Source organism: Pempheris klunzingeri, chromosome 20 (assembly GCF_042242105.1).
Source record: "Pempheris klunzingeri isolate RE-2024b chromosome 20, fPemKlu1.hap1, whole genome shotgun sequence".
NCBI lineage: Eukaryota > Metazoa > Chordata > Actinopteri > Acropomatiformes > Pempheridae > Pempheris > Pempheris klunzingeri.
Genome location: NC_092031.1, coordinates 11,637,291 through 11,648,820, shown reverse-complemented (window position 1 = coordinate 11,648,820; position 11,530 = coordinate 11,637,291). Strand labels below are relative to the sequence as shown.

Below are 11,530 nucleotides of genomic sequence, written 5' to 3'. Positions count from 1 at the left end.
AGGCAGCAGTTCACTCCAATATTTGGGTTTAAGAACTGTTTTTGCAGGCACATCGACGCATTTTGGTCAAATGTTTCTGTAGACTAAAAACAAATAAACTCTTAAAGAGGAAAAGAGTATATAAGCCTTCTGTACACAGAGCTCAACATGCAACCTGTCTGGATCATCTCAAATGTATTTGTGAGTAGACTTTATGAGAGATGGAGAGAGAGGAGCCAGTTTAAAGAAAGAGATGATGGAAACAGTGAGTGAACTTTGACCTCTTTCAGGCATTAATGTCTCCATGGTCCCAGCCTACACACACACACACGGACACAGACAGTTGAGTGACAGTGGCCCCTTGTATATTTAAAGAAAAAAGTGAGTAAAAAGAGAAAGATATCTCACCTTTCACATAGATTCCTCACTTTAAGTCCAAATCCTCTTCTTATGGGGTCAAGGAGAGGTTAACGTCTCACCCCACGGCCCACCCAGACCTCTCACATACTTGGCTCCTCAACAAACACTCTCACTACCTCTGCTGCCTCTGACAAACCATCAGTCTGACTTTTCACCACATGGTAACAAATCTGTCCTTCGATTTCCTCTCTGATCCTTCTCATCTCTTTTGGAAAGATCTACGTGGTAATGGTTTTAATCAGCCAGCATTCAAGGGGCTAAATCGTTATGGGACAAAAACTATGACATCTGACAGTTTTTAAGCCGTGCTGCGGTGTGGATCGAAGGGTTGTAATGTCTGTTGGCCACTTCTGGACCGGGCTGAAGTATCTCTACAAGCATTAGATGTGATTAAGATGACACAGACATTGTACAGACATTTATGGTCCCAAGAGGATGAATCCCAATGACTTAAGTGATCTCCTGACTGCTCCTCTAGTGCCGCCGTAAAGGTTCACATTTATGGTTTAGACTGAAATGTCTCAACAGCTTTTGAGTGGATAACTGTGAAATCTGCTACACACATTCATGTCCCCCTGAGGATGGATTGTGAAAACTTAAGGGATCCCTTCAGTTTTTATCTCAAGCCATCATCAGGTCAACATTTTTGTTTGTCCAAAACTTTGCTTTATGACCAAATAATTCCCCAAATAATATTACGATGAAATGTATTAAATATTACAATATGACATTCTACGGTCTGTTATTTCTATATAACAAACCATTGATCTGATAGTAGAAGCTAGAAAATCATTTCTAAACCAATACAATCTTTGTCAGTATTTTGTGTCAAATTATACAAAGCCGTGTAATAAGTGGGATAATGTACAGCAAGTGGTGGTCATCATGACAAAATCAATTCTGATCCGTCAGTTCATTTAGCAATAATGACCACCACTTTCAAAGTTTTTAAAACATCTAGTGTATATTGATGAATACTGTCTGCCTAATGTCTGGGCCTCTATTCTCAAGCTCCAGACAGCTTATAAGGGTGTCCTATTTCACATATTCTCATTACATCTTATGATTGCATCTTAATTATTTTGTGAATAAACTGAAAACTGAGCCGAGCTTTGAGTTTAATGTTTGCCATCTTAGCGTAGCAGATACAGTGGGTACAGAAAGTATTCAGACCCCTTCACTTTTTCCACATTTTGTTATGTTACAGCCTTATTCCAAAATGGATTAAATTCTTTTTTTTCCCTCATCAATCTACACACAATACCCCAGAGATGGTTGTCCATCTGGAAAGTTCTCCCATTTCCTCAGAGTAACGCTGGAGCTCTGCCAGAGTGACCATCGGGTTCTTGGTCACCTCCCTGACCAAGGCCCTTCTCCCCCGATTGCTCACTTTGGACGGGCAGCCAGCTCTAGGAAGAGTCCTGGTGGTTCTGAACTTCTACCATTTACGAATGAAGGAGGCCACTGTGCTCTTCGGGACCTTCAATGCTGCAGAAATTTTTCTGTACCCTTCCCCAGATCTGTGCCTCGATACAATCCTGTCTCGGAGGTCTACAGACAATTCCTTTGACTTCATGGCTTGGTTTCGGCTCTGACATGCACTGTCAGCTGTGGGACCTTATATAGACAGGTGTGTGCCTTTCCAAATCAAGTCCAATCAATTGAATTTACCACAGGTGGACTCCAGTCAAGTTGTAGAAACATCTCAAGGACGATCAGTGGAAACAGGATGCACCTGAGCTCAGTTTTGAGTGTCATAGCAAAGGGTGTGAATACTTATGTACATGTGATATTTCAGTTTTTTATTTTTAATACATTTGCAAACATTTCTAAAAAACTTTTTTCACTTTGTCATTATGGGGTATTGTGTGTAGATTGATGAGGAAAAAAAAGAATTTAATCCATTTTGGAATAAGGTTGTAGGTACATAGTTCTTATGGCTGAAAGCTGTCCAGAGTGGAAAATGTATCTCTGTACTGAAGTGGTAGAGGGTGGGGAGGTCATTATGCTTAAATGCCACACACAACTTATATCTTACATCTGTATAGAACACACATAATCACATTGATGCCCAATGTAGACCTCCCACAGTCGCGCGCACACACGCATTGACAGCAGTTTTCCAGGAGACTGAAAACAAATAATGAGTTTCTAACAGCTTCTTGTTCTTCCCGACTGACATCTGTTGCCCTGAGCACCTGTACTATCTGTATAAAACAAACTGAGCACCAAAACAAGCTTATTTAAGACACGGATGCCATGGATTGATACAATGCTGTATTGTATGTTATTATCAGACAGCTAATGCCGACGTTGGCCTCACTGCCGCACTGTCATGGTGGGTTTGGGTTGAGGTGGTGGTCAGGATGTTAGTGTGTTGCTCCATGTACCGGGAAAAAAGTGGGCTCAAGACCACAGAGCAACCACTGTTCGACAAGGATTGGCTCACTCAACATAGTCATGTCTGCAATGTGTGTTCCTTTCCAGATGTGTGCAGCTGTTAGAGGCAGGCTAGCCAACAAGGCTCTGACTTAGTGTTTGGTTGGCAGCCAGTGGATTCTGCCAACTCTGGAAATACAAATTCACTTGACAATGTTACTTTAAACCTGCTGCAATCAAATGCAGACAGCTGTGAGCACAGTTAGAGGTCAGTGCAGGACTTACAACTAGACAATTTACCAAACAGTGTACAAAGAGCCCTCAAGAGAATTTCATGTTTTTCTGTTGATGAAAACAACAAAATATCTATATCTAGACAGTCCACGACTTGTCTGATTGTTCTGGGTACACAGTACCTTGTTTTTGATACCCTGCAACATGAGCGGGGGATAGAAAACAAGGCCTACTCTCTGAACTAGAAACTTTGGTGCCAAGGGTCCTGGGACAGACACTGCATCAAGAATGCAGACGTGGACACAGCAGAGGGTTTAACAAACACAGACATACAGAGTCAAGAGGGGACCATAATTTACAGAGCTCAAAGACACCAAAAGGGCTCTTTAATAATCCCTGTATTGACATTGCACCATTGTGCCATTACTGTTGTGCTAAGCAATAAACACAATGTTCTCATGAAGGTTTGATGTACTGTATATTTTTGTACATAAAACCTGCGCGTATGAGTTGTTAATTACAGCAAAGGAATGTCTCGTTTCACTTTGTCCATTATTTTTTTTAACAGATTGAATAAATTAATGCAAAACACCTGTGCTTAGTTACATCACTCTGCCCCCAGAACAGTCCATGGTCACGGCCTCACTAATTTTAAACAATTAAAACGTACTGTTTAGCCACGCTGGTCCCACATTCCAGCCCAAACCAAAGCATTAAGACAATATTAAATGTCAGCCAACACCAAGATTTTATAGAGCCTTTACGTGGTCTGGTCACTGACAAACCCAAACACATTAAAAGGACGGAGACATTACAGCAGTCAAGAGAAACGCAGGCCTCATATGGGGCAACATTACACAGTATTGGTGGTGGCAGAGAATTTAAGTCATGCACACTGTTATCAACGGTTACAAATCATGGTTAAATAAGCCACTAATAATACTAATGAGACTTTGACTCGTCTGTCTCGTTATTTATTTTCTCTCTTTTTCACCAGTCTCCTCCTGTTCTAGTTTTTTACCATCACTGGCAAAACTTTCCTTGTATATTTTGCAATTCCCTCATCCCAGTGATTTTAATTTGTGGAGTTCTACTCTGGGCCAGTCTCGACTCATGTCCTGCTGCCCGTTTCTCCTTTCAGGAATGTCTCACACCGGTGTTTCAGTGCAGAACAGGCTTATTAGTTGGTTTCAAACTCATTTCAGCAAAAAAAAGAAAAGCGTAACAAAACCTCAGAAAATCTGGACAACAGATTTAATGTAATCAGTCGATCAATTCATACAATGATGACAACCAGTGTCTACCATAGCCTGCATGGAAGCTGCTGTTGTAATTTTGTATTAAATCCTTGTGCTTTGCCTACATTGGCTTTACTTCATTGTTTGGAATCCCACCTGTCCTACAGTTGGATCATTAAAAATAACCATTTAAACTTTTTGCCATTACTGACCCCCTTTGACCTGACCTCATAAAAACCTGGTATGTAGGCTAGCAAAGGTCTATGAGACAGAAATAATCTGTTATTTTCTGTTTCAGACTTCTGAAATATAACATCACTTCAAAGTTTTGTTACATGCAATTCTCAAAATTAGATAAAACGATCATGAAATATTAAGGAGATAAAATGTTAAGTATGCTGTTTTTACTTCATAAAGAGGGCCTGAGGGCATTGAGGTAGAGTAGAGACCAAAAAAAAAAATCTGACATCCAGGAGTTTCACTGTGCAAAGCACAAAGAGCGAATCATGTTGTCAGGGCCCACTGCTGAGATGCTTTTTCTGCAGACTTGATCAGACCGTTAAGCATTTTCAAAGATTTTTTTTTATTATTTTTTTTTTTATTTGTGTTGCAAGTGCTCTACAAGGGTGCAATTTAAATTATTCCTGTTTCCAAATTAATACAATAAATAAAAATCTTTACAACCGAAACATCTAAGATGGAAAATTACATCAAATACATCATATTTAGTATTGCTACACATGTATACACAATGCACACATTTTTACAGAAAACCCAAAATTGCATGGCTTATGCTAATAGACCATGCCATGACAACTTCCATACTGGGTATTATCATCAATATTATAATGAACATATAGGTTTAGCTGTACAATCATAAATTACTATACAATCCTCAACTTGGTCACCAATATCTGATCAAACACATTTTCTCAGTAAGCGATACATCAAGTTCCTTGTCCTGAACATTGGCAATAACTGACATTTGTAAATGTGGAGTAGTTTGATACCTAAATCAGCTCCATCTGCTAGTTAATATAGAGTGGCCAACTCAGTATGTGGTAACTTCAAACAAAAAAAAACACAAACATCAGGTTTGCGATTTCAGAGTAATTTGCACCGCTGTGACCTACTGGAGACCGAAAGGAGGAAAGTAAAAAGATCAGATAAAGGAAATAAAAAAAGGGAAACAGTTTGACTGTGCAAAGGATGTGAAGGGACGAGGAAGGGGGAAAAAAAGGAATCAAAAAGGTTAGCGTACATTACGTAGCTTCTGTTACAATGAACACTGAGATGTTTTTGTCAGGGCTGCACTTCGGCTCCCTTCTCTCTAGTGCTCATCACAACCTGGTCATTAGCTGAACGTCTCATTCACTCCTGTCCACCTCAAGATGGAAGAGCCAGGAATCCAGTTGCAGATCTAATTAAAGATATTTGGTAGAATGATATTTGGTGATATTTTATGCATTGTGAAAATATCTGCCTCTTGTATCAACATGTAAAAAAGGACTTACTCCATGTTGCTTTTCAGCTGATGCACAGTGCGTTTGTCCAGGTAACGGCAGAACAGAGTGAGCAGGTTTGAGGGCAGGAGAAGCGGCTCCACCAGTGAACACTGGGACAGCTGTCCTGCCACCTGGAAAATTGTGTCGGTCCTAAAAGATGTCAGAGACATAATGTGAAGCTCTCATAAGGATGATAAAATTATCTCTCATAATGAAATATTAGCCTTAAAATTCCCACCAGGTTTCAAAGTCACCGATGCTGGGCTCTAGAGGAGCACCTGAGGACAGCAGCTTCTCTCCTTGGGACAGGAGAGCATACAGTAATGACAGTCCAAACTGAAAAGAAATTAATGAGGAAACAATGAGAGATGTTCCATACAAAAATAAACACCAAGCAGCAACAGAAGGCACAGACCTTATTCTGGCATGCTAGCGTGAGCGCCTCGAATGTCGTCAGAGACTCAGATGATGTCAGATCTTTGAGGACCCCGATTAGCTGACTGAACGTCAGGCATCCAATCACGTTTCGAAGAGGCGGGTAGAGCACTGGAAGAGCCTAAAGGGATGAAGACAATGGTCAGATCCATCCCAGTCATTTTACATGAGCCAAAACATGCATCAATTTCCTTTTATTGCTGCAAAACAAAAACAATTTGCTTAGGCACGGCAGAGAGAGAAAATAAACTGACAAACTACTAATGAACTCCCCTACCTCTTCTACATCTCTGCTCATCAGTGTTGGTAGGTTAGAGGTCACAATGCGCAAGATTTTCAGTGCAGTATCATCTTTCAGGAATGGTAGCAAACGGGCAAGCAGCCTTTTGCCTTTCGAGACCAGCAGGAAAGGAAGAAACTCCCCTCCTGAATCTCTATATCCAACAAAAAAAATTCTCAAATTCAATATGTATCAAAATGCTGCCTAAAATGTCACCATTGTACAAGCAATATTTACATCATGCATCACTTCTTTCAAGTGGTGGTGTGTATAACTCACAGGGGATTATGGTGTTGCAGCTGGGAGTAGATGTGCTCCACTTTCCTCTGTCTCTTTTCCATTAATCTTTTTTCTTCTGCTTCAGACAAGACCGAGGTTTTCATCCTCTCCGTCTCCTCGACCTCCAACAGAACGATGAACAACTGCAGGGCAGAACAGGTGTGACTGAGTGTTGGAAAAGGTGCAAAGAAGGCGTCTCACTGCATCGAAACAAGTAACCAGCAGGTACCTGTTCTATTTTGCTAAGGACCTCTAACCGCTGTTGTCTGATGTCTTTTTGTTCCTGTAAGGCAGAAATAAGTCTCAGTATCAAGGAAGACGGATTAATGCACTTCTCAGAAGCCAAAAGTTGTCTCAAAAACAGTCACCTCGAGTGGACCTTGAGCTTGGACTGCATGAACTGCACCAATGGCACGACGAGGAGAGTAACACGTTGACACAGCAACTTGACCCAAAGAGCCTTCAATGTGAACAACTGAAAGAGCAACAACTTTTAAGTCTATAGAAAAACATGAACAGCATTGCAAATTATTACTAATGTAAACTATTATTAATAGAGATCAAGATCTTGCATTACCCTTTCACACAATGGTGTAAGTTGAGGGGCACAAATAAAATATAGAAAAATAATAAATCAAAAAGTTGTTTTTTGGGTGTTAATATTAATTGTTCAAAAATATAAAATATAAGTTACATATAACTATAACTTTTTTAACCATCAAGGTAGGGCAGGTTGTATGTAGCCTGAGAGGCAAACTTGAGGGCGGTAAAAAAAAAAAAAAGCCGTGGCCATATCAGTCAGACTATACAACTCAAATGCAAAATAGTGTGATCACATAACATGAAACAGCAGAAAGGAAAACCTGGTGTATAGGAGTCAGTTTTTGTGATGTAAGGTGTGGTGAGTTTGGGTGGCTCCCTTTTGCTCCTGATGCCTAGCTCCTCCTCTGCCATCTTAGCCTCTATTCGTCGATAATACTCCTATAACAAAAGTTTCAATATGGCAGCCATTAAACCTTCTGTCTTGTACTCAAACATTGGGCTTTCTGATACAGTAAATATTGGAAACCTTTGGTATTTTGGCTGAAGAGCAACAATGAAGACACAGATGGAAGAGGTGTCCCACCTGGTAGTAGTAGTCCTCAAGGTACGGATTTTCACTTTGCAGCTGAATCATTTGCAGCCTGGTGATCCACTCCTTCTCTTTAGCAGTCATGAGATTACAGTAAGGATCCCAGCCCTCCGTTTTTCTGCAAATGGAGCATATTTTTCTACAAATGATGCCTATTCCCATATCATAATATACTGGATGTGACGATATGAGTTTGAATTCTCTCAGTGATGTAGCACCAACCTTTGGTATATACGCTGTTTTTGACTTAGTAGTCGTTTATGTTGGGGATGGAGCTGAGTGACAGGACCGGGGTACCTGTGAGTCAGAAAACTTCATATTCAGAAACAAAAGGGGACTTTTACTGTATGGCAATAGTGTTAAAAACAAGAAAGCTGGGTATTCAAACCAGGTCAGATTTGCTAATTAAAATGGATCCAATGATCAGAACAAACCACTTTTATCTCCAAAAGGGAGACATCCATTCCCCCAAACTTACCTTATAAATGCACATAAAAGCCAAGGATTGTATGGAATTAGTGTGTGTGTCAGATTGATGAGGAGAGTTTTAAACCCACTCATGAAGGATGAACAAGACTGACGGGCCATAAATATACTTGATACTTAAACTTTGCTGACAAATATTTCAGGCCACAAATCAAACAGTCTAGTGAACAGAGTCACACACCTGAAATGCTGCTCTGAATTAGACGAGGGGCTGTAAAAGGGGGACGGCCTGGGAGAGTTGGCACCAAAGCGAAGTTGCATCATCTTGGGAGTCAGAGACTGAGGTGTGGAGGGGCACGGCCGGCTCGTAGGAAACATGAAGCCCCCTGTCTGATGCAGCAAAAAATTACATCATGAATCAGGACAGACAAATAGATTTATTCAGTCCTTTGTGAATGTTTGCTGTTTTTCATGTATCAGAATAGGTCGGATTTGTTATTGAATAAACCTGGTTGTAATGTTGCCGTGGGGTTAAGGGTTGACGTGCAAAGATGGGCGATCCTTGTACCATGGATGCATTTATCTGAGAGAGAAAAATAAGACTCAGTGTGGTTTTGACAGGCAACATCAGATTATGTGGTTGTTTAAAGGAACAGTTTGACATTTTAGGAAACACACTAATTTACTTGCAGAGATTCAGACGAGACCAAAGATATATTAAGGACTGGAATAAGTCTTTATGCTAAGCTAACAACAGCTTCATAATAATCATACAAGCATGAGTGGCACTGATACTCTCATCCAACTCTCAGCAAGAAAGCGAAAAAACCAAAATGTTCCTTAAAGGGAACTCTGATAAAAATGAATTCTTCACCTGAACAGGGCCTCTTTGGCCAAACTGTCTTCTGGTGTAGGACCCTCTGGGCTCCCCTCTCCTGCCCCTGAAGGAAGAGACAGGATATGGCAAATCCAGGAAGTTGGAGGTCAGGTGCTGACCTCTGCGACCATCAATCACACACACTACAGCACTGTCCTAAGAAACAGAATAAAATAAGACAACTATTTGTTTAGGTAACCCACTGCCATGCAGATTTTAACATGTGTTTTTCAGTGGTCTTCACCTGAAGTATTGATCCTGAGATTCTTCTAGTCTTTCTGGAAGACGGTGCCATGAGCTAAAAAGGGAAAAAAGAAACATCAAACAAGAAAATAAAACATCAGCACAAACAAAAAGTGTGACAAAACCCTTTAAAAAGGTCAGCACGTACGTCATCCTCAAAGGTATTTCGGCGCATTGCATTCCCACAGTCCACTATGGCACTGTCAAGACTCTTAAAAGGAAAAAATGGGTCAAAATGAAGACAAGCTGCTGTGAACTGAGCTGTAAAATCCAATATTTCACACAACAAATTAATTAATCTCCATCACCTTGAGGCTCGGTCGCCCTTCCACTATCCTCATCACAGCTGGGTCCTCAAACATGTGGCCCCTGCCCAGCCCTCCCCCCCTATGTCCCCTACCTCTGCCACGCGGCCCTGGGGGAGCCCGGGGCACATACTGTGGCCTCTGTCGGGGAGGGGAGGGGGAGCTGTGGCGGGACGGTGGTTTGGGGTCTGGTGGCGGCGGAGGAGGCGGCTCTCCGAACTGTAGGAGATCACTGCTGGGGTCCTCTGTGGTCCCCTGTGCATCAAGATCTGCAATACAGACACATGTAGGAATACAATCTAAGCGCAGTGTTCGCCATTTTGGCAAATTATTGGTTTTCACACTTTATTTTTTGTACTATCTAACAAAAACATGTAGAGCTTTAGGAGGTGCACGCAGGTGGATCTTGTTACCTTTGGACAGAGCCAGGCGAGCTGGCCCCCTAGTCAGTCCTTATGCTAAGAAAGCCAACCATCTCCTGGTCCCAGCTTAAGCTTTAGCATACTGACATCAGTCTCCTCATCTGAGTCTAGACAAAAAAGCTACTAAGCGCATTTCCCAAAATGTTGAACCTGTAAAAGATTAGTTCTCTCGTCTTTTCGTTGGTTGGCATCAGTTACACCTGCTGTAGTGGCCGACAGGACTGTTGTCCCATCACAGGACAAAAGGATCGTTTCTATTTTAGATACTCTGGGAAATTATAGCAAAAGGTTTAGTAGTTAAAAAACAAACACACCCATCCCAAACGTCTCGTCATTGTACACGTTTATCTCCTCATCCTCCTCAGCCATGGCCTGCAGAAGCCCACAGTCCATACTGGTCCCATCCTCTCCATCACTCCAGTTCTCTCCATTCTCAGGCCACTGGAGTGAAGACACCTTCTGGGCCTCCTGGGTGGGGAAGGGGGGAAAAAAAAACAACCAAAAAAGACACTAAAGAATATATTATGATCACAAAGAAGACACGAAAGGCAGAGAAACCTCAAGAAACCTTCAGTTACAAGCCAGGAGGTGATAAAAATAACTATATTCCCCAAAAATGTAAAGGTTTTGCACCATTTTATGGCATCAGGTATTTCCTGTGGAGGGAACCATATACTAATGTAGCATAAAATAAACACCTGAAGCCTGTTAGCTCGGTGTTTTCACCCCAAACTGAGACTGCAGCTCTCAACACAACAACATTCCCAAATTAAAAAGCAGCCAAATGACGCTGACTTACTTGTTGCTGTTCTGAATCACTCATTGAGTATTTTCTTTTTTTTTTTTTATCCACTTAGAGCAGACGGCTTACTTTCTTCAAGGTTACCTGCTTTCTCCAGACGGACAGAGGAAGAGGGGGGTCATTAACTTTAAATGAACTCACCTGTGGGGCGCGTGGACACGTCAATACGGGTCACGTGTCAGTACGCGTCACGTACAGGTTATGGATGTTTTATGGGTTTTTTAATTCTCTAAAAACACTTCTAGTTACTCTTTTTTGGTCTTTTCAGAATCTGGACACGTTAAGTGTGCAGCCACTGATTTTAAAATAGTTAAACAGCGATATCTAGTGGTCAAAGTTTACCCCCATTACTTATCGATCCATTTTACTAAAGGGTGGTACACTGACATGAATACACGTTTTAGTGTTTAGTTGTGAAAATGGGGGCATTTATTTTTGACAGGAAATCCTGTTTTCACTTCCGTGTTTCCTTGGACACGTGACCGTTGGCTCCAAAGATGAGAAGTTTGTCGAATTTAGGGGAAAAAATCCTTCAAGAGAAAAACAAAAACATCTGAAGTCTGTTAACCTTTAA

At 41.2% G+C, this 11,530-nt stretch overlaps 1 protein-coding gene across 1 annotated transcript; it reads right to left on the bottom strand.

Annotated features, from left to right (window-relative positions):
* Positions 1–5,636: 5,636 nt before the first annotated feature.
* patl2 (PAT1 homolog 2) lies at positions 5,637–10,977 on the bottom strand. The gene is made up of 19 exons (XM_070851447.1): positions 10,954–10,977; positions 10,469–10,622; positions 9,736–10,001; positions 9,576–9,638; positions 9,429–9,482; positions 9,182–9,340; positions 8,816–8,890; positions 8,549–8,697; positions 8,104–8,178; positions 7,876–7,999; positions 7,613–7,730; positions 7,118–7,224; positions 6,979–7,032; positions 6,750–6,892; positions 6,468–6,624; positions 6,171–6,311; positions 5,994–6,091; positions 5,765–5,905; positions 5,637–5,670 (listed from the first exon to the last, which is right to left on the bottom strand). Exons 1-19 carry the CDS (start codon positions 10,975–10,977, stop codon positions 5,637–5,639), a joined length of 2,136 nt encoding a protein of 711 aa, XP_070707548.1.
* Between the last annotated feature and the right edge of the window lie 553 nt (positions 10,978–11,530).

What these genes read in the sequence shown, in the direction of transcription:
- patl2 (XM_070851447.1), bottom strand. Translation starts at nt 10,977, where the DNA reads ATGAGTGATTCAGAACAGCAACAA. An exon ending in AACTGACTCCTATACACCAG is followed by an intron (nt 7,225 to 7,612) that starts GTTTTCCTTTCT and finishes TTGCTCTTTCAG; the next exon opens with TTGTTCACATTGAAGGCTCT. An exon ending in CTGCAACACCATAATCCCCT is followed by an intron (nt 6,625 to 6,749) that starts GTGAGTTATACA and finishes TGTTGGATATAG; the next exon opens with AGATTCAGGAGGGGAGTTTC.